Here is a 22,437-nt window from a genome sequence, read left to right as displayed (position 1 = left end):
CGTTTGAGCAAACACAGCAACGAAACAGAGCAGGGTGGGCAGTAAGACCCTGAGGCAGAATGCAGGGAAGCTGCCACTTCCTCTCTTCAGGCTTCCCTTCTCCCTGAAGCGCGGTTTGATTTTTGCCTTATTTTTCGGCTACAGGGACCACACATTCGCTGCATAACACGCACAGACATTTCCCCTTCCTTTTTAGGAGAAAAAATCTGCGTGTTATACAGCGAAAAATACGGTAGTTTTCAGAGCTCCTGAGAAATATAGACTGACATGACAAACTCTACAAGAATACGTTGGGATCTGATGGGTAGCATAACCTTATTTACTGTATAGAAATGGTTGTGAAAATCACCTCTGTCAGAGATTATGTTTTCATAAAAATCCAAGGCTGTTACTTCAGACAGGTGGAATAAGGGCTCCTGTCCACTTCTGAAGATGCAGGTGAATGTGCTATTGAGAATAGGTGTAGAAAGATGCAGAAGAACACAGGATGCCTCTGGACCAGTATCTGCGGTCTTATTCAACATCTTTATCAACGACTTGGATGATGGACTCAAGGGCATCCTGATCAAATTTGCAGATGACACCAAACTGGGAGGGGTGGCTAACACCCCAGAGGACAGGATCACACTTCAAAACGACCTTGACAGATTAGAGAACTGGGCCAAAACAAACAAGATGAATTTTAACAGGGAGAAATGTAAAGTATTGCACCTGGGCCAAAAAAATGAGAGGCACAAATACAAGATGGGGGACACCTGGCTTGAGAGCAGTACATGTGAAAAGGATCTAGGAGTCTTGGTTGACCACAAACTTGACATGAGCCAACAGTGTGATGCGGCAGCTAACAAAGCCAATGCAATTCTGGGCTGCATCAATAGGAGTATAGCATCTAGATCAAGGGAAGTAATAGTGCCACTGTATTCTGCTCTGGTCAGACCTCACCTGGAGTACTGTGTCCAGTTCTGGGCACCACAGTTCAAGAAGGACACTGACAAACTGGAACATGTCCAGAGGAGGGCAGCCAAAATGGTCAAAGGCCTGGAAATGATGCCTTATGAGGAACGGCTAAGGGAGCTGGGCATGTTTAGCCTGGAGAAGATGAGGTTAAGGGGTGATATGATAGCCATGTTCAAATATATAAAAGGATGTCACATAGAGGAGGGAGAAAGGTTGTTTTCTGCTGCTCCAGAGAAGCGGACACGGAGCAATGGATCCAAACTACAAGAAAGAAGATTCCACCTAAACATTAGGAAGAACTTCCTGACAGTAAGAGCTGTTCGACAGTGGAATTTGCTGCCAAGGAGTGTGGTGGAGTCTCCTGCTTTGGAGGTCTTTAAGCAGAGGCTTGACAACCATATGTCAGGAGTGCTCTGATGGTGTTTCCTGCTTGGCAGGGGTTGGACTCGATGGCCCTTGTGGTCTCTTCCAACTCTATGATTCTATGATTCTTCAGTTCAGATACTCCTGTTATCTCAAAGCTACCACTTGTGCAACCTACCCGTTTGCTGCAGCACAATCTGACTTTTCTCACTGAATTATCAAACTGAATAGAGTTGTACCTCGGGTTAAGTATTTAATTCATTCCAGAGGTCCATTCTTAACCTGAAACTGTTCTTAACCTGAAGCACCACTTTAGCTAATGGGGCTTCCTGCTGCCGCCGGAGCCCAATTTCTGTTCTCATCCTGAAGCAAAGTTCTTAACCCAAGGTAATATTTCTGGGTTAGTGGAGTCTGTAACCTGAAGCGTATGTAACCTGAAGTGTATGTAACCTGAGGTACCACTGTAAATAATAGTGCAAATAGTTAATATTGCAGTAACACATTAGTTCATTATTGGTATATTTTTGTTACAAATCTGTAGGAAGTGGACTTAGAAAAGACACAAAAGAGGGCACATGGGAAGCCCCTTGAATTCAGTGTAACAAATTATATACTTAACCCGAGGTACCACTGCATTAGTATTCTTAAACTGGAAATCTGCCTCTCTCTCCCACTGACATGCTTCTAGATAGCTGCTGGCAAGTCTTAATTGATTAGTCATAAAATCCTCTCTGCGGGAAACAGTATGCCACCTAAAGATCTTTCCTTCCACCTTTTTTTTTGGCTGGGGGGGGAGGCAGGCGTAAGTGCCCCATAATTCTTGCATTCTGGTCCTTTGTTGGAAAAATTCATGAGGAAGCTTTAAAATGTCAAAATGCATGCATTCCTGAAAGGACTGTCCTTGCATTTCGTTGACTAGGATTACCCTATATATTGACATCACTCACTAGATGTTGGGAGCATTTAGCTATGCAGAAATTAAGACATCAGGTTTAGGAAGCGCTTGGTCAATAGTAAATTGCCTTTTCTTCTCTGTTAGGTTTCTATTTGTAATTTTTTTTGGAAGATTTTAGGTTTTAAAATTAATTGCCTGTTTTAATCAACTTCTCACATGCTCTCAGATTAATTTATTTAATATCTGGACGAGTTATTTTTGAGGTTGTGTTAATGGGAGTTAAATTTGGCCTTCCAACAAACTGTTTTGGAAGATGAAAGTGATTGTAGGCGGAAGAATGTGGAAATTAAGTAGAAATTTGCAAAAGGGAAATGGACGTTTACAAATTTCAGAACCTGCATCCTAGAGAGAGAGAGAGAGTTTATCCTTTTGCTTTGTGACTTCTGAATGGATCTGGATAATGCTGCTGATCCTGTTTGGAGTTCACAACTGCCATTGCTCCACATGTGTGCTCTGAATTGGCCGCTGATATGACTGATTGCATTTTTTAAAACCTTATTTGTACTGGAAGATTTGCAGAAAGCAAAGATACTTTTTCTTGATCATTGATCAGTGAAGCACTTCCCGCTGCAAATATTTCCTTCCTCCTTTTCTTGCTCTTTTGAAGTTCCGTTGCCTCTTCCCCTTGAAAAATCTTATCTCTGTTCTTTTTCCTCTTTAGCAGCCACATTTTCACAACCCAGCAGACCACTAACCATCGTTTACTGTGAATGAGCATTGTGCTAATGCATACTCTTGAACTGTACTTGTTTGCAATCTCTAACCAGTCAGATGGGTGGCGTATAAATAATATTATTATTACTACTATTACTATTACTTTTACTATGTAGATGGGCAGACTGGCTAGTAAAATTACTTGGCCCTGTAATTCTTGCACTTGCCTGCATAGCTGAGCTTGCAGATGTGAGTTAAAATGTGGCTTAATGCATTCTTACTACCTCCTTCCCCAAGACCTTTGCAGCCAGGGAATAGTCTCAATTTGAATGTCCTCTGTAATGGTTTGAGTAGAATATACGAAGTATTTTGTTAACACTTCCCAAATTCAGTATAATGTGGCTCTAAGAAGTGTAGACTTAGCAGCTTCCATGCATTTTATTTAACAACTAATAGCAACTAAGGATGTTTTTTAAACTCTGTGATCCTCTTACACAACAGGGCTCGGTCTACCAGAAAACTAATGCCATGTCTGAGATCAAAAGAGTCAGCAAAGATAGCTTCTGGGCCAAAGCAGAGGTATGTACTTAATTCGAACAACTTCCGTGTGCCTGTTTTTGCTGGGGTGGTCTTGCAGTTCCCTCATGTTTTCATTGCATGCTTTATCTCATTCCTTGCAAAGCAAAAGCAATTAGTTTCAAACCAGTGGAGCAGAGTCTGTGTTTGTAACTAAGCTGTATCAGAGAGGCTGTAAAGCGTTTTGGTTACATTTTCATTTATATTGGTGCTTCCTGCCCAAAGTATTTCCTGGCATCCGCAGAAAGGGTGTTGTGCCAGCAGTCCCTTTGCACTGGCTTTCTGTTCACTTCCAGGCACAATTCAAGCAGCTGGGTATGACCTGTGGAGCCCTGAATGACTTAGACTCCATTAAAATCTCTGAGATCCACTCAAGTCACCCCTCTTAATGACAACAGCTCTTTGTCTGGTTCAGATCGAAAAGGTGAGAACAGCAGTCGGCTGTTCACTACTGACAGAACTCCCTTCTCAATGCAAATTCTCCAAAGTCCAAGCCCTGGACAATTTTCGGAACGCCGATTTTCAGAGCAGTCTAGTCTACTGAGCCCAGTAGACGGCCTAGTTTTGGGAGCTAAGTTTTAACTTGGGCATGGAGAGAGAAATCAAAATGTTGTGCAGATAAATTATTTGAGTGGTGGGTGAGGATAGAGCATTGTTCTGTTTATATGTCCTGCACCTTCAGAATGTGATGGGCTATTTAAAAAATATAAATTATTTGTCCTACTGTGAAAGAGGCACGTTGAAGCACCTTCCAGGGGAGGGGCCTGGAAATAAAGAAATTACCATTCATGGTGGAGTTCAGTATTGCGCTGACCTCATAGAGCTGTGCATGAGTTATTTGTAAAGTGTGTTAGAATAAGGAGTAGAAGGTGATAAGTCGACTTGTCGGCATTAAAAATGGAAAAGAACTAAGGTGCAGCCATTGAATACAACATAATTTTGAACCTCTAACTTGGCCACCATAGGCAAATTAGATGTTTCTATCAGGCAAGTGGCTAGGCTGCCAGAAGAGGTATGGAAAAGCCTTGCATTTTCTTCTGCAATCCACTGCATTTCTGTGCTGGGTAGTGAAGAAGGAAGGATTCATCCTTTTCATCTAGCAGGCTAACAGTGGAGACAGAAATCACCCCATCCTTTCTCCAGCAAAACACAGAGCGGGTGAAGCTCTGTCCTCCAAATCAAAACCAAGAGGGCTGCCATCAACCTGTTCTGTTACTACGCTAGACACCCAGCAGGCGAACCTCTTGCACATCAGATATAGAAACATACTGGGCTTGTGCCAAAGAGACAGAACAGTCTGTTCCTTTACCACTAGCCCACTGCTGCCAGTTAGTGTAGGCCAGGCTTTCCCAAACTTGGGTCTTTGTCAGTTTTTGGACTACAACTCCCATCATCCCTAGCTAGCAGGACCAGTGGCCAGGAATGATGAGAATTGTAGTCCAACACCCACCCCCTTGGAGACCCCAGTTTGGGAAACCCTGGTGTAGACAATACTGAGCTGGATGGACCAATGGTCTGACTTGGTATAAGGCAAATTTCCATGTTCCTGTACTGGACAAGCAGGATGTGACTTCACTTCATGCACAGCTGCCATAGAAACAGGGCAGGCTAGTGGAGGAGGGATAGGTAAAGGGTAAAGGGACCCCTGACCATTAAGTCCAGTCGTGGCCGACTTTGGGGTTGCGGCGCTCATCTCGCTTTATTGGCCAAGGGAGCCGGTGTACAGCTTCCGGGTCATGTGGCCAGCATGACTAAGCCGCTTTTGGCTAACCAGAGCAGCGCACAGAAACGCCGTTTAACTTCCCGCCGGAGTGGTACCTATTTATCTACTTGAACTTTGACGTGCTTTCGAACTGCTAGGTTGGCAGGAGCAGGGACCGAGCAACGGGAGCTCACCCCGTCGCGGGGATTTGAACCGCCGACCTTCTGATCGGCAAGTCCTAGGCTCTGTGGTTTAACCCACAGCGCCACCCGCATCCCTTTTCTTTGTTCCCATGCTGGATGCACAAAAAGGTGAAGCCCACTCTCACATAAACAGCACAGAAACTCAGTGGGCCGGTGGCAGAGGCCCAGATCCCTTCCTCCATTCCTCTTCCATTGTGCGTCTACATTAGACATGACAGAGGCAAAGCTAGTAATTTTGAGGGGCTGGGTGAATGTTTTAACATAGAGTGTGAGTAGACTAAGATTCACGTCTGGTGGAAGAGGGGGAAGTAACCTATTCTTCAAAGGTGGCTGCTTTTAATTCGGACTTGTTGCGCTCACCCTTTCAGAAAGATGAGGAGAACCGCCGACTAGAAGAGAAGAGGAAAGCAGAGGAGGAGCGTCAGCGTCTGGAGAAAGAGCGCCGAGAGCGGGAATTGCAGGAAGCAACTTTGCGCGAGCGAAGATTTAAGGAGCGAGCCAGTGAGATAGATGCTCAGAAGTGAGTCTGTTTAATTTTAAGAAAAGCCACATTAATTGCTACCTCAGTTGAGCAAAGATATATTGGCACTCTAATTTCTGTGAAGAGAAAATTGCTGGGGTGAAGTACCACTTACGCCTCTGTGAATCCAGCCTGAGAATTTACGGCTTCAGTTTAATGATTTTTGTCTTGCAAGATTGGAGTCAACTGTATTCGGGTTATACGTGGCTTATCTTCTCTGGGGTGCTGACCTTGCTCATTCATATCATTGCTCCTTTTCCCTCAACCCACCCCAAACCACACAGGAAGCCCCAAATAATGAGGCAAGCAATGCAGTTTGTGAACCCAAGCAAACACACTGAGTTTTTTCATTTACTTGCCTAAGCGTGTTTCCTGTGAGTTCTGTTGTTACAGATCCGGAGGAAGTCGTCAGTGCAATGGCCTATGCCAGTCTTTCTGATGCACTGCTTTCCTGTGACCGTAAAAGTCCTCCCAGTGTTGTCCCGGGAGCTCAGAGCAGTGCTTTAGCATCTCAACAATGATGAGACTAGTTGGGCTGAGAGTGTGACCTTCCAAGGGCCACACAGTAAATTTCATAGTTGGGGAGGTGATTTGAACTTTCACAACACTCTGCAGAAATATTTCTTTTCTCTGGAATAGAAGTGAGTGTTAAATATTTAAAAGATATACAGTATAGCCCTGGTTTTGTTTTGTTTTTGAATCAAATTAAATCCAGTACAGATAAATTAAGATACAGTGGTACCTCGGGTTACAGGCGCTTCAGGTTACAGACGCTTCAGGTTACAGACTCCGCTAACCCAGAAATAGTACCTTGGGTTAAGAACTTTGCTTCAGGATGAGAACAGAAATTGCGTGCCGGCAGTGGGGGGGCATTAGTTAAAGTGGTACCTCAGGTTAAGAACATTTTCAAGTTAAGAATGGACCTCCAGAACAAGTTAAGTTCTTAACGCAAGGTACCACTGTATAGTGGTACCTCAGTTTTCGAGTGTCTTGGAAGCTTTTCGGTTTTCGAACGCCAAAAATCCAAAAGTAAATGCTTCTGTTTTTGAACGTGCCTCAGAAGTTGATTTATTTTTTTAAAAAAATTTCTCCACTGAAATTGCAGGCCGCCCTTTGCGCCTCGGTTTTCAAACGTTTTGGAAGCCGAACAGTCTTCCGCAACGGATTACGTTCGAAAACCGAGGTACCACTGTACTTTAAAGAGGCAGCAGAATAGCATCTGCTATAACAGTAAGCAGCAAAAAAGAGAGAATCTCACACTCTTTAGAAAATGAAGCACTTACAGCACTCTCAAAAGAGTAGCCCCTTGAGGACACCCTGTGACAATCCCAGATGAAATAATGTCCCCCTCTCCTGCTCTGCCCTGCCGACACCAGAAGTAATTGTCTCTTGAGAGCAGGGCTTAGGTCAGATGGTATGTTGTTCCTGGCTTACGTCTCAGTGATGTGGCATCAAAGAGATTTGGGGTGGGGGATATGATGTCAAAAGTCCTGTGGTGTTCCTGTCACCAGACTTCAGTGAGCCCAGGGGAAATACCCCTGAAGTGCGCAGCCAAAATTATCCTGCCTCCGTAGAGACAGATCTTTAGGGGGACTTCCTTGTAGTTCTTTTCAAAAGTATTTCTGCTGCAAAGGTTGAGGAAACTGTTCTTCGGCATAATGCGCTAAAAATTGAATTTGAACTTGCTGATGGTTTTCCTGTTTCACTCTTTTAAGCTTAGCTTTGAGAAAGCAAAAAGTGTAAAATAAAAACAACATAGACCACAAAATACGTGTGCACTACATAAAAATAGCAGAATACATAAAAACTGAAGTATCTGGAAAAGGCAGAGTATAACTTGGTATAATATTCCATCTAACCATAAAAATGTATTTTGGGGTTATAATCATAGGTTAGCATTGGAGTTAAGTGCAGAATGGGATATGGGATTATTACTGTGTGTGTTAACTTCAGCTAAATGTGCACAGCTGCAAGTGTAGGGTAATGTTTTATGGATGACATGGATCTATTATGAAAGAAAGAAGGAAAGAATTGCCATGACATTTGCAGTGTGTTGGATTTTATTCATAAACCATTTTAAATGCTAGTTTTCAGGATAGCATTCTCTTTTTACTGATATATATATATATATGGGACGCGGGTGGCGCTGTGGGTAAAACCTCAGTGCCTAGGACTTGCCGATCGTATGGTCGGCGGTTCAAATCCCCGCGGCGGGGTGAGCTCCCGTCGTTTGGTCCCAGCTCCTGCCCACCTAGCAGTTCGAAAGCACCCCTAAGTGCAAGTAGATAAATAGGTACTGCTTTATAGCGGGAAGGTAACGGCGTTTCCGTGCGCTGCGCTGGTGCTGGCTTGCCAGAGCAGCTTTGTCACGCTGGCCACGTGACCCGGAAGTGTCTGTGGACAGCGCTGGCTCCCGGCCTCTTAAGTGAGATGAGCATGCAACCCCAGAGTCGGACACAACTGGCCTGTATGGGCAGGGGTACCTTTACCATATATATATATATATATATATATATATATATATATATATATATAGTCTCTCATTTGTATATTATGAAAATAAAAAGTCTGAAGCATCTTAGTTAAAAAAAGCAGCACTAGCAATTAAAAGCCTTCTTAAAGATCCAGTTCTGGATGGGAGGCTAGTTTTCCTTGGGAAGGAATTCTATAACCATGGTACTCTCTAATTGAAAAGTCTTTTGTGCCCACTCACTTCATTTCTGAATCAGAGTTGGAAGGGACCCCAAGTGTAATCTAGTCCAATACTCTGCTAATGCGGGAAATCTGGAATGTAGGAAGCTCCATTAACAGTGAGTCATATTTTTGGCCTGTCTAGTCCAGGGTTGTCTTTCTACCCCAGCAGCACCAGGAGGTGCTAACAGATTAAACCTGGGTCTTTCTACATGCAAAGCATTATATTATATATATACATTGCCTTTATTATATTCCTCCTTTTTTCCAAGGAGCTCACAGTAGTGTTCTTCTTTCTGCACCCCTCCATTTTACACTCACGGCAACTTATGAGGAGTAGGTTAGGCTCCAGGGCCACCCAGTGAATTTCATGGCTGAGTTGGAATTGAGTTGAATCCTTGTCTCCCAAGTCCTAGTCTGACGCTCTAAAAATCACACTCTCTACAGTCTTCGCTGCGCTCAGCTGCAGTCTGTCCTCATCTACTGTTACGGCACCTGTTATGGCTGGTCATCCAGCCTCTGTTTTAGAGTCCTCTGTTGAAGGAGAGTCTACCACCTTCAGACAACGCGCACCATCAGGAAGTTTCTCCTGATGTTCCTTTGTAATCCCCTTGTAAGAGGGGAGCAATGAGTTGTGCACCAGTGTATACATATGCAGAGATCAGGTAGTCCTCCAGTTACCTTGGCCCCAGTTCATTTAAGTCTTTAAAGCTTGACACTAGCTTCTGAAATGGGGCCTGGGGACAAAATTGGTTATGTTGGGTAATAGGAATGGGTGCAAACTCTTGGGTTTCTATCCCAGTTGAACGCCAGGTTGAGTCTGAATACAGAGGAGCACTTTTATGTTGAATATTTGAACCGTCATTGACATAACTTCGTTTAACTGTGGAGGTTTTTGTTTTTGTTTTAATTTGCAGGAAATTCCAGCAACAGCAGGAAACGGAGTCAGTCAATAAAGAAAAACAACAATGGGTAAGGTCTGAAATTGTCACTTTTCCTGTTGGTCTAAGTGTTCTTTTAAAAAGACTTATGAATACAGAGGAAGCTGTGTTGCCTGCAAAGATTACACAGAACAGCACCAAGTCCTGTCTTGATACTTGCAGGCAAGCACTGGGTTCTCTAAATGCTTCTTATGCTGTTCATCATTCACAGCTTAAATATCCATTTCATTTTTAAGTGTGATACGGAGAGCTGGATTCGGTGGTGTCTGTTGGTCATCATTTTCTTAGGCAGGCTGCATGACTGGGCAAAGCAGTTCAGAGCAAAGGCTGATCTTCATGTTCATCATATACCTAAGTCTCATTTCTCGTGAGTTGGTTCCATCTTCCAGAGTGCAGACGTATAGACTCAGAACTGCCTCTGCTTGACCTTACCATGAGTGTAAGGGAGTCATCTTATATTACAGAAGGAGCAGGAAGAAGACCTCAGCAAGATGCAGAAGGGTTTCCGAAGGAGGAGTGAGTCTGTGGAGAAAGCCCAGGTACATGGGAGAAAGATCCTTGACGGTCCTACTTCGTTCTTACACAGGCTTTGTAACTCCTTAGCATCCAGAGTGATCTGCATCTCCAAATTTGTTCTTTTTACATTGCTTCTCAATACTGGGTCAAAGCAACAATAGCAACTGCTTTGTTGAAAGGACTATAATCTATCTGTCCCAGTACACTCACTGTTTTCTACACTGCATGCTTCTGTCAAAATAAATAAATAAATAAATAAAATGCTTTATATATGGATCAGAAAGAACCTGCGTACCTTTGCGAAACCTCTTATTGGTTTGGAAAGCCTCATCATTCATAGAGAATCTTCCATTCTTTCTTATTTCTTGGTCTTCAGCACATCTTGAGGCAATGAGTTCCACAATCTGCCTATACTCAGGTGGTGGTGGTGGGATTTCTATGGAGGTGATAGCTTCCAGTGTATTTTCCTGACCACTTATGATTGTATATGCTTTGTATACAACCAATCACTACTTTTTCTTGATTCACTGCTGTGGCCTCAGCTCAGTTTTGCAATTGCTCTCCTGGAGAAGCAGGGTACTAGTAGTCTTTAAGTGCTCAAATCATGACACACACGTACAATTTCCACCATACACTTCTTGGCTTTTGTGCCTTCCAAAAAAACTTGCATTTGAATTTTCGGCTGGTGTTGCAGAGAGCTGTTGGCCAGACCTTCACCAAGATTATGAAACCTTGGTTCTGTTCTTAAAAGTGACCACAACTATTGAGCACAACTATTTCTCACCTCATGCATTACTTGTAGATAAACTTACCAAAGTTACCAGCTTCCAGAATTCTTGCCAGCCTGCTTTTACCCACAAGAGGGTCTGGCTAGCAGAGCTCTTGGTCCCTTCTCTGCAAGCTCACCTTGAACATTTGCAAGGTTAGTTTCTGCACTGAGTGTGCAGGAGGAAGAGAGCACTTTGCTTTCTTCACGTCCAGTAAGAAATGTACCACCTCATCTTACAACTCACTGGCGGCCAGGCAAGTAGTGAAATACAAAACTGTGTATAACTGCTGGAATGGCTGCATAATATTTTATAAACCATAACCTCAAGTTTGGGGATATTCCACAAGAAGTTATAATGCAGTAGCTATGCACACACACACATGTGCTTTTGCGCATACGTGCTTTTGGATTCTCGTTCGCATGAAGATCCAGAATCTATTATTAAAGCCGTCCTCCAGTCAAATGGCTCTTGCAAACTTGTCAGCTGAACTCCCTGTAAGCATTACTGCCTGCTCTGCTGTTCCGTTAGAATGACATAGGCTGGGTCTTCTCCTCTGGTGGCGGTCTTGGATGATATCTCTTAGCTGGATCCTCTCTCGGTCTCTTGGATCTCTTCTTCACCTTTTTGATACTCTGACTTGGACTCTTAAGACTTGCCCAGTTGCATGTGGGGCTCCTGATAACTTCCTGTTTCCTCTTTCCCTTTCAGAGGAGCATGGACTGTTTCTTGAGAAATCTCTTTTTTACTGCAAGATGGCTGGTTTTCTCATGGGCACCTGTACTCCCTTTGAGCTTCTTGAACTGCACAAGTTATGCCTTCTTGCTAACACTCAGCAAATTTGTGAGGGTCCTTCTCTTTTTTTGACAAGGTTGCTTCTGAATCTTCCTAATAGTGGAACTAATTCAAAATCCAGCTTGCTGCATTAAACAACTCCAGGTCAATCCTCAATAATGAACATAGTCAAAGGATATACACACGGTGGTTGTGTTTTGCACAAGAATCTCGCATTTCTGAGCAGCCTTACTATCTGACCTTGAAATAGTGAAATATCTTTGCAGGGCCAGGATAAGTGTGTACCACTGTAAAAACAAAGCTAGAACTGTGATGCATAGAAGTTTGCTTTTCATCAGGGTAACCGATTTAACCTGATAAAAATGTCCAGGGAATTTTAGCAAATCAACCTGTGGAAGTGTTTCCTCATTTTTTCCTGTGACATGCAGAGTCTTCTAGCCCTAAAAGAAACCATGAAGACTTTTCTAACGCATTCCTGTATCCCTGGATTTTGCCGGTAAATTGGTTAGCGATGATGAATGAACTGTAATATATTGGCAGCCAATGACAGCACTTCCCCTTGCATGTTGAAGTCAGGTGGAAGCATTGATGCTATTTCTAAATCCTGTGCCCTCTCAAATGCTATGCTTCCTTGGGACTCAGTAAATTTTTCTCTTTGTGCAGGAAGCAGCATCAATAATAGGACAAAGATCAGTGAATCCTCGTGACATCTTCAAACAAAAGGAGAGGTCCATGTCCACAGATGGTGCAGTCGTCAGTTCCCAGCCAGGTATCTGACAGAGCAATTCTATACTGTTATTATGCTGGGCCTGGAGAATCATTGCAGATGTACCAGCGGAATGGCCTTTGTAGCTGAAACATGCTTAGTCCCTTCAGCACATTGTGCGATATTTGTATCCCCCACCCTCACAGACAGTGAGCAGGAGCCCCTACATGAGTCAACAAGCCCCTTTTGCTCTCCCCTCTCACTGTTGGCTCTCGGGATGAGTTCAGTCCCCTGCTGCTTTGCATAGAAAGTCTTCCTCCTTCCTTTGTGGAATGCTCTATCCTGCCGCCATCCTACCTGCTAGAGTGGGGCTGAGCACTGGGTGATTGGGTCTGCAGTCCCAAGGCAAGGTACATGTTGAGGTGAAGACGTGGGTGGCGCTGTGATCTAAACCACTGAGCCTCTTGGGCTTGCCAGTCAGAAGATTGGTGGTTTGAATCCCTGCCACGGAGTGAGCTCTTGTTGCTCTGTCCAAGCTCCTGCCAACCTAGCAGTTTGAAAGCACACCAGTGCAAGTAGATAAATAGGTACCACTGTGGGGGGAAGGTAAACGGTGTTTCCGTGCACTGTGGTTTCTGTCACTGTGTCCCATTGCACCATCACTGGGTGATGTGGATGTGGCAGTCCCTTCTGCTGGGGCAGCTGCCTTTTTCTCATCCTTCCATTGAAGTCGATGGGAGAGACTTTCTAGGCACTAGGAAACTGGGCTGATGCAAAGTCACAACATTTAGGAAGGGGTGACACTGTATTGAAGGGGTATACAATTTGACATATGTGTCATTCACCCCTGTAACATCCAAGCCTTACCTACGACCGTTCCATTTCAGCTGTTCTCTTTGCCAGTGGAGTGTTTTCCCTGGTAGACTGTTATACTAGCATGGTATAACAGGGGTTTACTCCAAATCCTTTCTCCAAATCCTGTAGTTCCTCAGTATAGGATTGCACCCTTAAACAGGATCAGAAGAACTTGGAGGCGGTTATTTTCCAGGACAGATGCTTTCCAATATGCCATGCTACATACAATTATACTCAGATCATTCTGTATAAAAGCTAAGGAAATTTAACTATGGTTTGGCACAGATGTTATTGGGCTGCAGCTCCCATCATTTCCCATCGGGCATGCTGGCTGGGGCTGATAGGAGGTGGTTTGCAACAAAATTCAGAGCATTGTATGTTCCTTATCCCTGAATGGTTAAACAAGTATTTAAAGACAATGGGGTTTTTTTTAGACACAGTGTCTGAACTGGCAAGCCATAGCTATGGGACCAGAGCGCAGATAGTAATGAAAAGAGCAGCATTCTAAACCATTCTATTTTCTGTCTGTCTGTTCATTATAAAAATGTGGCTTATGTCTATCTCTGTAATAGCTGACCGAGACAACTAACAGCTATAAAATGATAACATCACAATAAAAAGTAGTATTGCGTATACTAAAATGGTTATCGTGAAGGCAATAATGAACTAAATCACATGGGTTGTCTAAGGGCTGCTTAGTGAATGGCCGCGGAAAGATGCGTCTATCTCACCATTTTGTGTGTTGTATTGATGTGCCCCCTTTCCCAGGCAAGTTGCGGAGCCCCTTTCTCCAGCAGAACAGTCAAGCAGAGGCTCCCGTATCCCCTGTCCACCCTGCCGTGCAAGATGTTCACCCTCCTCCTGTTGTCCGTTCGTCTGTACACGATACACCTCCAGTCTCTCCCGTTCCTGAACTTGGTAAAGCTGATATAAGAGAGCTTATGGGTTCAATTCCTTGATTATGGCAGGTTTTTAATAGCTGAAGATGTTCAGGTAGTCACCCATGATCTGTTTGTCCCAAGCATAGTGAAGGAGGAGTGTATAACAAACACAACTTGAAATCTAGTTTCGTGGGGAGGTGTATACTTAAAACTCTTTTTGTTTCCATTCCATTAAAACAAAATATTTCCCCCCTAAATATTCCTTGGGCTACCTAGCTACATTTTAAAAAACTAGGTAGGTTTCCAAATCCTTTTTGTGCACATGCGCGTGCACACACACACACACAGTGTGTGTGTGTGTGTGTGCCTGCTGCTTGTATAAAATGTCCCTGTACCACTATATGTAGATCTTTATATTTTGCTCTAGGAAAGACAGTAGCTTTTGTAACGGACAAGCTTAAAAAAAGAGCTGATTATTTTTCAGTTGATTCAGGGAATTCCCGACATTTGTAAGAGTTTTAGTGGGTGGCTAAAGAAGAGAGAATGGGAAAGCAAGTAAAAAGTTACTAACCTGCCAAGAAAGGGAGGGATATAGCTGCTTAGGCTGTTCTGCTAAATCATCTGTGAAAGCTCATATGCTCAAAGACTATGAGGGAAGCACTGCAAGTTAAAACAGAAACCTGGTGGTTCCCATTGAATCATTGGACTCATAATTGAGGCTGAACATTGTCTACAATCGTCTTACATTTTGCTATAAACATCTGTAAGCTTAAGAATTAGATTCACCATATAGTGGTATCAGAATAATTTTTTTTTCAAAAAAAAGTTGAAGGATACTGTCATCGTAAAAGAATTTTTATTTTTTGCAAAGGGTAATTCTATCTTCATAAAGTACTAAAAAATGAAGAGTTGCTATACAGTACATTTTGAAAAAGACAGTTCCTTGTTGGCAGGCTTGCAATTTAAATACTTAGTCGAAAATAGGACAGGTGACAGTCAAAGGTCACAGCATGACTTTAATTGAGAGGAAGAAGTGAGGTGTGGCAAAGATGAATCCGTATACCTATAGGGTGATCAGAACTGCAAAGAGATCCAGCAAAAATCCTTTTTAAAAAACCATGTCTCGACTGCTGCTCTAAGCATGGGAAGACTTTTACATTCATATCTAATATCTAATAACGTTAGGGTGCCATCATCAAGCCATTCATTAATGGATCCTAACCATTCCATTTGAGTAGCAAACTTTCTCCTGCGTTCCTCTTGCCTGCTGCCTTTGAGATTGTGGTGCAGTATTTGTGGCTTCTGTGAATAAAGACCCGTTCAGAAAAGATGAAATTGGTAGCAAACCTAATGTCTGAAACAGAAGAGTGTGTTGTTCTTCCAGGTGATTCTGTCAGGCAGAACAACTACAGATCAGGCGCTCCGACCTACGAACCGGAAGAGAAACACGAAGCTGTGTACGAAGAACCCCCTAGTGAACGAGTTATCTATGATGAACCCCCTGAGGTTAGTCTCCATGAGATCATTTCCTGTGTTATTTATGCCAATCTGCTTCTTACATTCTGCTTGCGAGTGCTGTTGCTTATATAGCCAGAGTGGTGCTACTCATGCGCAAGGGGAAGGGATCGGTAGGCGTGAGGGAACCCAGAGGTTTGCATAATGAGAAAAAATGTTTGGGGTGGTAGAACTCTAGGGGAGAATCCCAAGTTTGTGTCCCTGTGCTCAGTTCATGTTCCTGTGCATGTGTATAACAAAAAAACGAGAGGGAGAAGGGAAGATTGTGGAAGACGGCATGGGTAACTTGCTGGAACTGCCAGCATTGGCAGTGGTCAAGGATGATGAAAGCGGATGTCTATAGCAGCCAGAAGGCACCCCATTGGTTACCCTCGAGATAGTGCTTCAGCTCATATGCTCGGAAGAACAGACTGAATTCGTTTATTCAGTATGTCAGTGATGGTGTCTCTAAAGACCCACCCATCACACATTCATCAGTCCTGGGATGAGTTATTGAGATACTTTTACACCACTTGCCTTTTGTATCCTATACTCAATTTTTCTGTTTCTGTTTTGAGTAGACCATATGTTACCTGTATCTTGATGGAAGGTTGTCCTTGCTGCTTGGGTTTTTAAAATTTGTTTTCCTTTAAAATATCAATAAATTTTAATGTGATCCACATAGTATGCCATAGCCTTTAGTCACCCTCCTCCGAGATAATGATGGTTGACCCTCATAGTTTGAGCAAGCCGTAATAAACTCAATAATAGGGGAAAATAGCCACCAATCTGTTTTGCTCCAGCATAACATTGTTGTGCAAGGGAACGTAGAAGCAGATTGCGGATTTTGTATTTGAGCAATAGTTTGCTCAATCTGTTGCATGGCAAGTTTCTTCTAGTGCAGCTGTTGCTCTAGATTACCTGTCTGCTAGCACAAGAGCCCTTGCAGTAGCAGAGGGAGAAGGTTTGCTCCAGACCCATATAAATGAATAAAGCTTGTATTCACATTACATCTGAACCCAGGGTTGTGGTTTGTTTCTCCCTAACAAGCCAGGATCTCTGGCCCGCCCTTAAACCACCCTGGCTTATTAGGGAGAGACATGCCACCACCTTGGGTTCAGAGGTTCAAGTGTGACTTCCTGGTTCATTTCTCCACTCACACAAAGGGAGAGATGAAGATGGAGTTCAGGCTAGTGCACTGCCCATGCCTAAGAAACTATGATAAGCCAAAACCCATGGTTTACTGTGGCACATGAATGCAGCCACTGTTGTTCTATTTGCTTATTTCACCCTTCCATCTTCTTGATCTGATTTCACGCCCCGCCCCCCAAGCAAGCACCTTTAACATGTATAAACTGGCTTATATTTGACGCATGGGTTTGTTTGTTGGAGTTTAGCTGGAAGATTTTTTTTAGTACTATTTGACATATCCTGCTTCATTCTGTTAACTCTTCATTTGCAGGAACAGGCAGAAGATATTAAATATGACTATGTTGATAACTACCAACAAAATCTTAACTTGGAGGGGAAAGGCTTATGCGCTCGAGCTCTCTATGATTATCAAGCTGGTATGTTCTGTGTCGTTTGTTTTCTTCCATTAACCAAAATGCTTGCCTCTGAGCATAGTCTGTTCCCACTCAGGTTAGATAGAAGTTACAGGATGCATTTTTCTCACATTGTGCCCCATATAGAGTAGATTAGGTCCTGTCCCAATTTAGTAGTTAAAGGATGGACAGGACAATAGGTGGCTGGTGTGATGGCCGGGGAAGAAGGAACCAAAAATGGTGAAGCATAAGTATCCTTTATTCTGGCTGTCAGAAACCCTACTTGAAACACACTTTTTCCTGTAGTTGTTAGCATCTGTTGTCTAATCTCCCTTTTTAAAAAAGAAAAATGTTGGGGAGATTCTTAGGAATTCTGATATGTGCATTTATTCTACAACAGGAAGATCCCTTCCTGTGCTGCACAGTGACAGCCACAGAGATGGTAACTGGGGGCAATAGGTTTTAGTCACAGCACAAAGCATGTGTTGTAGGAAAGGGTCAAAGAGCACTTCTCTGTGAACACTTGCTATCTCTACTTGATTCATGGCTGTATTTGCAGCTGATCTCAAAGTGCATGGCAGCGTATGGGGGGGGGGGGAATGCAACCTCATTCATATGTTGGGATGAAACCTTTTTCAAAAGAGGGCTCCATAAGTAAAACCAGCCCTGAAAGGTAGCACAGACACCCCCAGGAGTCATGACTGCTGTGCAGTATGACATCTAGAAATCTTTGATGGTTGTCAACAGCAGTCCCTTACGCAACGTATTTGTCAGATGGCTGTTGCGGTTGCTTGAGAGTGACCAGGCAGGGCTCCGACCTGAGTTTTCCAGGCTTTATTTTGGTGCAAACTATTTACAGTGAAGAGCCCCAAAGCTCATGTCTGGCTCAATCGCTAGCAGAATCCGGGAGTGGTCTTTTTTTGGATCTCCCCCAACATAAGAGTTTCGTTACCCCCAACCTTCTCCTTCCCTCTTTGCGCATTAGGCTACTGCGCAGGATGGGCGATGGCAAGGGCGTGTTTCCCTCTTGTCCGGCTTGCCCAGGAGCGGTGTTAAGGCTCCCACCAGCACCCTCTGGTCTTTGCACTTCTTTCCCACTGGAGGTGAGGCTTTCCTCCTCCCCGGAAGAGGAACTGCTTCGCAAGATTTTCGGAGGCTCCCTGTAACACAACTGCCCTTCTATTTATTGCCTCTGAGCCAATGGCAGTTCCCTGACAGTATTACAGCAGTTTAGCTTCAGCATCATAAATTTTCTAACAACTGCAGGGCTGCTTCACAAATGAAGCCTCAGCCCGCACCTGCTTTGGTACCGAAAGTTCTAGCAGAACCTGGTACCAAGACATCAGCCACCTTTCTAAAGGATGGTGGACATTCCTAGTTCAGGATGTAGATAGGCCAAAGGAACGTACCTCTGTGTTAGAGCTCTGCAGGCGGATGTTCCCAGGTTCAGTCTCTGGCATCTCCAATTAAAATTGGATCAGGTTGCAGATGATATGAAAGGTCTTCACAGGAGACCCTGGAGAATTGCTGGCCATTGATACAGTCACTACTAGGCTTAGATGGACAAGTCGTCTGTCATGGTATAAGGCCTTTTCCTGTTTGGGTCGGTTAAGTTCCATTCTATGTCATCTCTCCCCCCCCCCCAACTAAAATCCCTTCAAAGACAGATATGCATTAATGTTGCCAAGCAAAGTGACATAGCCAGAATCTCTTAGCAGTTAAGGCAGGGGTCAGCAATCTTTTTCAGCCATGGGCTGGTCCACCATCCCTCAGACCATGTGGTGGGCCGGACTATATTTGAAAAAATATATGAATGAATTCCTATGCCCCACAAATAACCCAGATATGCATTTTAAATAAAAGCACACATTCTGCTCATGTAAAAACACCAGGCAGGCCCCACAAATAACCCAGAAATGCATTTTAAATAAATGGACACATTCTACTCATGTAAAAGCTCTCTGATTCCCGGACTGTCCATGGGTCGGATTGAGAAGGCGATTGGGCCGGATCCGGCCCCCAGGCCTTAGGTTGCAACCTACCCTGAGTTAAGGCATAACTGAACCGTGTCAAAGTGGTCCTGAGTATGCACTCTTGCTGGGATATATGCTCTCCTTAAACAAGTAGTTGTATTTTCTCTGAAATCTTGTCTGTTCCCACCTTTCAGCTGATGACACAGAGATCTCTTTTGACCCTGAGAACATTATCACGAGCATTGAGATGATCGATGAGGGCTGGTGGCGTGGTTATGGTCCCGATGGTCACTTTGGGATGTTCCCTGCCAACTATGTAGAACTCATTGAATAATTGGCCTTTGCCGGAGGAAGAATGCAAGCAATACCTGAAAGAACAACTCTTATCAAATCCAATTCTTCAAGGTGGAATTGTGTGGCTTTTTAAGAGTGAAGTGCTCGTTGCTCTGTGCCCCTGTTGCTGGAGCAGTATCTGTCCCTGCCCAGTGGAAGCAGACCTCTTCCTTTCCCTCCTTTTAATTTTCCTTAATGGGTACTTTTCAAGTGAAGGTAGGGAATCAGTCTTGACATTGCATAACACTTTCCTTCACTTTTTTAAATGGAAAAATTGCCCTTTAGCACACCCTCTTCAAATACACAGAGAGACTCTCAAACACCAGTGTGGAGTACTTAGAAGATAGTGCTTAGCAGAAATAGATTCCTAACCTTCCCTTCTCCCCAATGCAAACTGATTTTTTCATTCCGTGTGTTGCAACTTTCTAAGATAGCATAAGGAGGTATCTTAAGAAACATCTATTGTGTTTACTTAATAGCCTGTGTAACTTATCTGTGTGATTTGGGCCTGCAGTCCACAGTTATTCCAGAGCACTGCTTTGGAGAAAATGGATTGCGAGTTGCAGGCTTCTCCGCTCCCTTTTCTTTGAGATGCCAATCCACTAGGAGCTGCTTCAGGGCTTGCCCCATCAAAATGAATGGTTTTGTGCGATCGCTCCCCAGTGTTCTTGTGCAACTTGCCTTCCATTTCAGTGGAGTCATTCCTGAATGGGAGATTGTGCCCTCAAACTACTCTAACCTTTGTGCAAGGACCAAGTTGCCTGGCTTTTAGGTTGTTAAGTCTGTGTGGAAAATTCCCCCCTTGCTTTTAAAGTAAAAGCTTGCCATGTTTCTTGAGACATGGCTTCAGAGACAAAACACCATTAAAGCAGGTAATAGACAAATGCCCTGCAAGCAATGCTAGCTTTCAGCTGTGGTGCACATTGCTTTAAATACAATGCTCTGTCTGTACATGTTTGTGTGGTTTGGTTCATATGTGAGGGACTTGATTTCTGCATTATCTTTTCTGGGTTTTTTTTTAAAAAGTCTTGTGTTGCATATACATCATATTTGGATTAATTGCTCCCCTCCCCTTTAATATTCAAATAAAACAGAACCTAAAAGAAACCTCAGACACAACTGAGCACTCAGGAGTGTCCCAGATTTGTGCTGTGTAATTGTGTGACACTGTGCATCACTCTGACTGACACCAGCTAATAGTACTAAACTAGTAAGGGTGTTTGTGACTCATGCCTGGGTTCAGGGGCTGAATTTTAAGTGGCTTTCATCAAACTCCCACTGAGCATCACCTCTTCATGGCATACTAACTTACAGGTGTATGCTGTTTTTTTTTTTAAAAAAACCAATTAGCCATTTTTTACATTCCTGTTATTTGTCTTGCTCAAGGCAGCTGGGATAGGATTCTCAAGGAACTTCAAACATGCATCCTGTGCAGGTATCTGAGGTAGAGAATGAGTATTATAAAGGTTGATCTGTTTGCTTAGGATGTAAAAGAAATGGCCTTGCAAGGTTCAAGCCCTGTCTCCCCTGCTTTTATGCATGATGTGGTGGTAATTATGGAACTAAGAGATTCTAAGGCAGTTCTCTGCTGATCTCCCAACTAAGTTGCATTCAGTGGCATTTTAGAAAGTGACAGGTTTTTTTAAAAAAATAGGGAGCAGCTTCCAGAAAGTGGCTGTTTAATTTCCACATGCTTCTTCATTCTGGATCTGCAGAAGCTAAAGCTAAACTATCCATTCCATTTTAATTCAGCATTTCTGTCTTATGCCCCCACTCCAGGTAGTCAAAATGGTGTTTTCCAGATACTGTTGGACTGCAACTCCCATCAGCCCCTGCCAGCATGGCCAATGGCCAGAGTTGATGGGAGTTGTAGTCTAGCAGCTCCTCGAGGGCACCATATTGGCTCGAGATGTAGTGGAAATCTTTTCAGAAGCGCTCCCCATGGTAACTCTCCATTCCAAATGAATATGGGGCCTCTTTTGCCCTGACAGTTTTGGGGAATATTTTGAATGGACCATGCTTTAATCCCCCCCCTTTAATTTCATCTTTCCCATTCAGGAACAATTAAGACATGTTCCCTTTGGGATGTTTGCAGCAGGCGAGCCATGGCTTCACAGGGAATTCTTTAGAGTTGATTCTTATTAGAATTGCTAATCATCATGCTGGAGGATCATTGCTATTTCGGTTGCTGCTGTTCACTGCATCTCCTGTTCATTTCCTCCTTTTTGCCAGCCTTCTGCCGTGCATGAAGATTTGGGAGTGGGGAAAAGCTTGTGACTTGTATCAGGATGATCTGAATAATAATAATAAAATGAAGTGATTTAAATTACTCCGGTGAATGGTGTGTGTTTGTTTCACGTGCGGTTTGCTCCCTGCACTTTTCAAGGTCAAAGAAGGGCTTTGGTCTTGAGTTATCCATGTCCTCAACTGAGTAATAATAATACCTTTATTGTCAATGTACAAACTGCGCACAATGAAATTAACCAAGCCTCCCTCCCACCCCCCACAAACACTCAATTTCATTGCACTCTGGAGCTTGTCGCACAACACACCAACCCTGAAAGTCAGTTGCGCTATATTATTTTCTGTTCAGCAGCCTAACAGCCCATGGATAGAAACAGGTTTTTAGCCTGTTGGTGTGACTGATTATACTTCTATATCTCCTGCCCGAGGGTAGAAGATTGAAGAGGTGCTGGCCGGGGTGTGAATCATCCCTGAGAATTTTTCTCACTCTCCTAAGGCATCGATCCCTTGCGATGTCATCTAGCGGGCTCAGGGGACAGCCCGTGATATCATGTGCTGTGTTCACCACATTTCATTCTGTGTTCATTCACTCTGTAAGGACTTTCTGTCCGTGGCTGTCAAGCCAACGTACCACACTGTGATACAATATGAGAGGACACTTTCTATTGTGGACTGGTAGAAGGAGGTCATCAGTTGTTGTTTAACATTGTTCTTTTGCAAGACCCTGAGGAAATGGAGTCTCTGTTGGGCCTTCCTAACCACCTGAG

The 22,437-nt window shown here is 43.6% G+C and overlaps 1 protein-coding gene across 4 annotated transcripts in view; it reads left to right on the top strand.

The window, feature by feature from the left end:
* The window catches only part of DBNL (drebrin like), a 40,588-nt gene extending 18,833 nt beyond the window's left edge, over positions 1-21,755 (top strand). The window contains exons 6-14 of one of the 4 annotated variants that reach the window (XM_083480575.1): positions 3,431-3,508; positions 5,779-5,930; positions 9,539-9,593; positions 10,027-10,101; positions 12,304-12,409; positions 13,970-14,119; positions 15,467-15,588; positions 17,039-17,144; positions 19,288-21,755. In XM_083480575.1, coding sequence (XP_083336701.1) covers positions 3,431-3,508; positions 5,779-5,930; positions 9,539-9,593; positions 10,027-10,101; positions 12,304-12,409; positions 13,970-14,119; positions 15,467-15,588; positions 17,039-17,144; positions 19,288-19,427 — 984 coding nt within the window. In that variant the 3' untranslated portion in view covers positions 19,428-21,755. The remainder of the gene's footprint in view (positions 1-3,430; positions 3,509-5,778; positions 5,931-9,538; positions 9,594-10,026; positions 10,102-12,303; positions 12,410-13,969; positions 14,120-15,466; positions 15,589-17,038; positions 17,145-19,287) is intronic. The other 3 variants (XM_083480576.1, XM_083480577.1, XM_083480578.1) reach the window with 3 other exon arrangements.
* The last annotated feature ends 682 nt before the right edge of the window (positions 21,756-22,437 follow it).

Source organism: Podarcis liolepis (genome assembly GCF_965112155.1).
Source record: "Podarcis liolepis genome assembly, chromosome: 16".
Lineage (NCBI taxonomy): Eukaryota > Metazoa > Chordata > Lepidosauria > Squamata > Lacertidae > Podarcis > Podarcis liolepis.
Note: the sequence above shows the minus strand (reverse complement) of the source record. Positions and strands in the feature narration are given on the sequence as shown.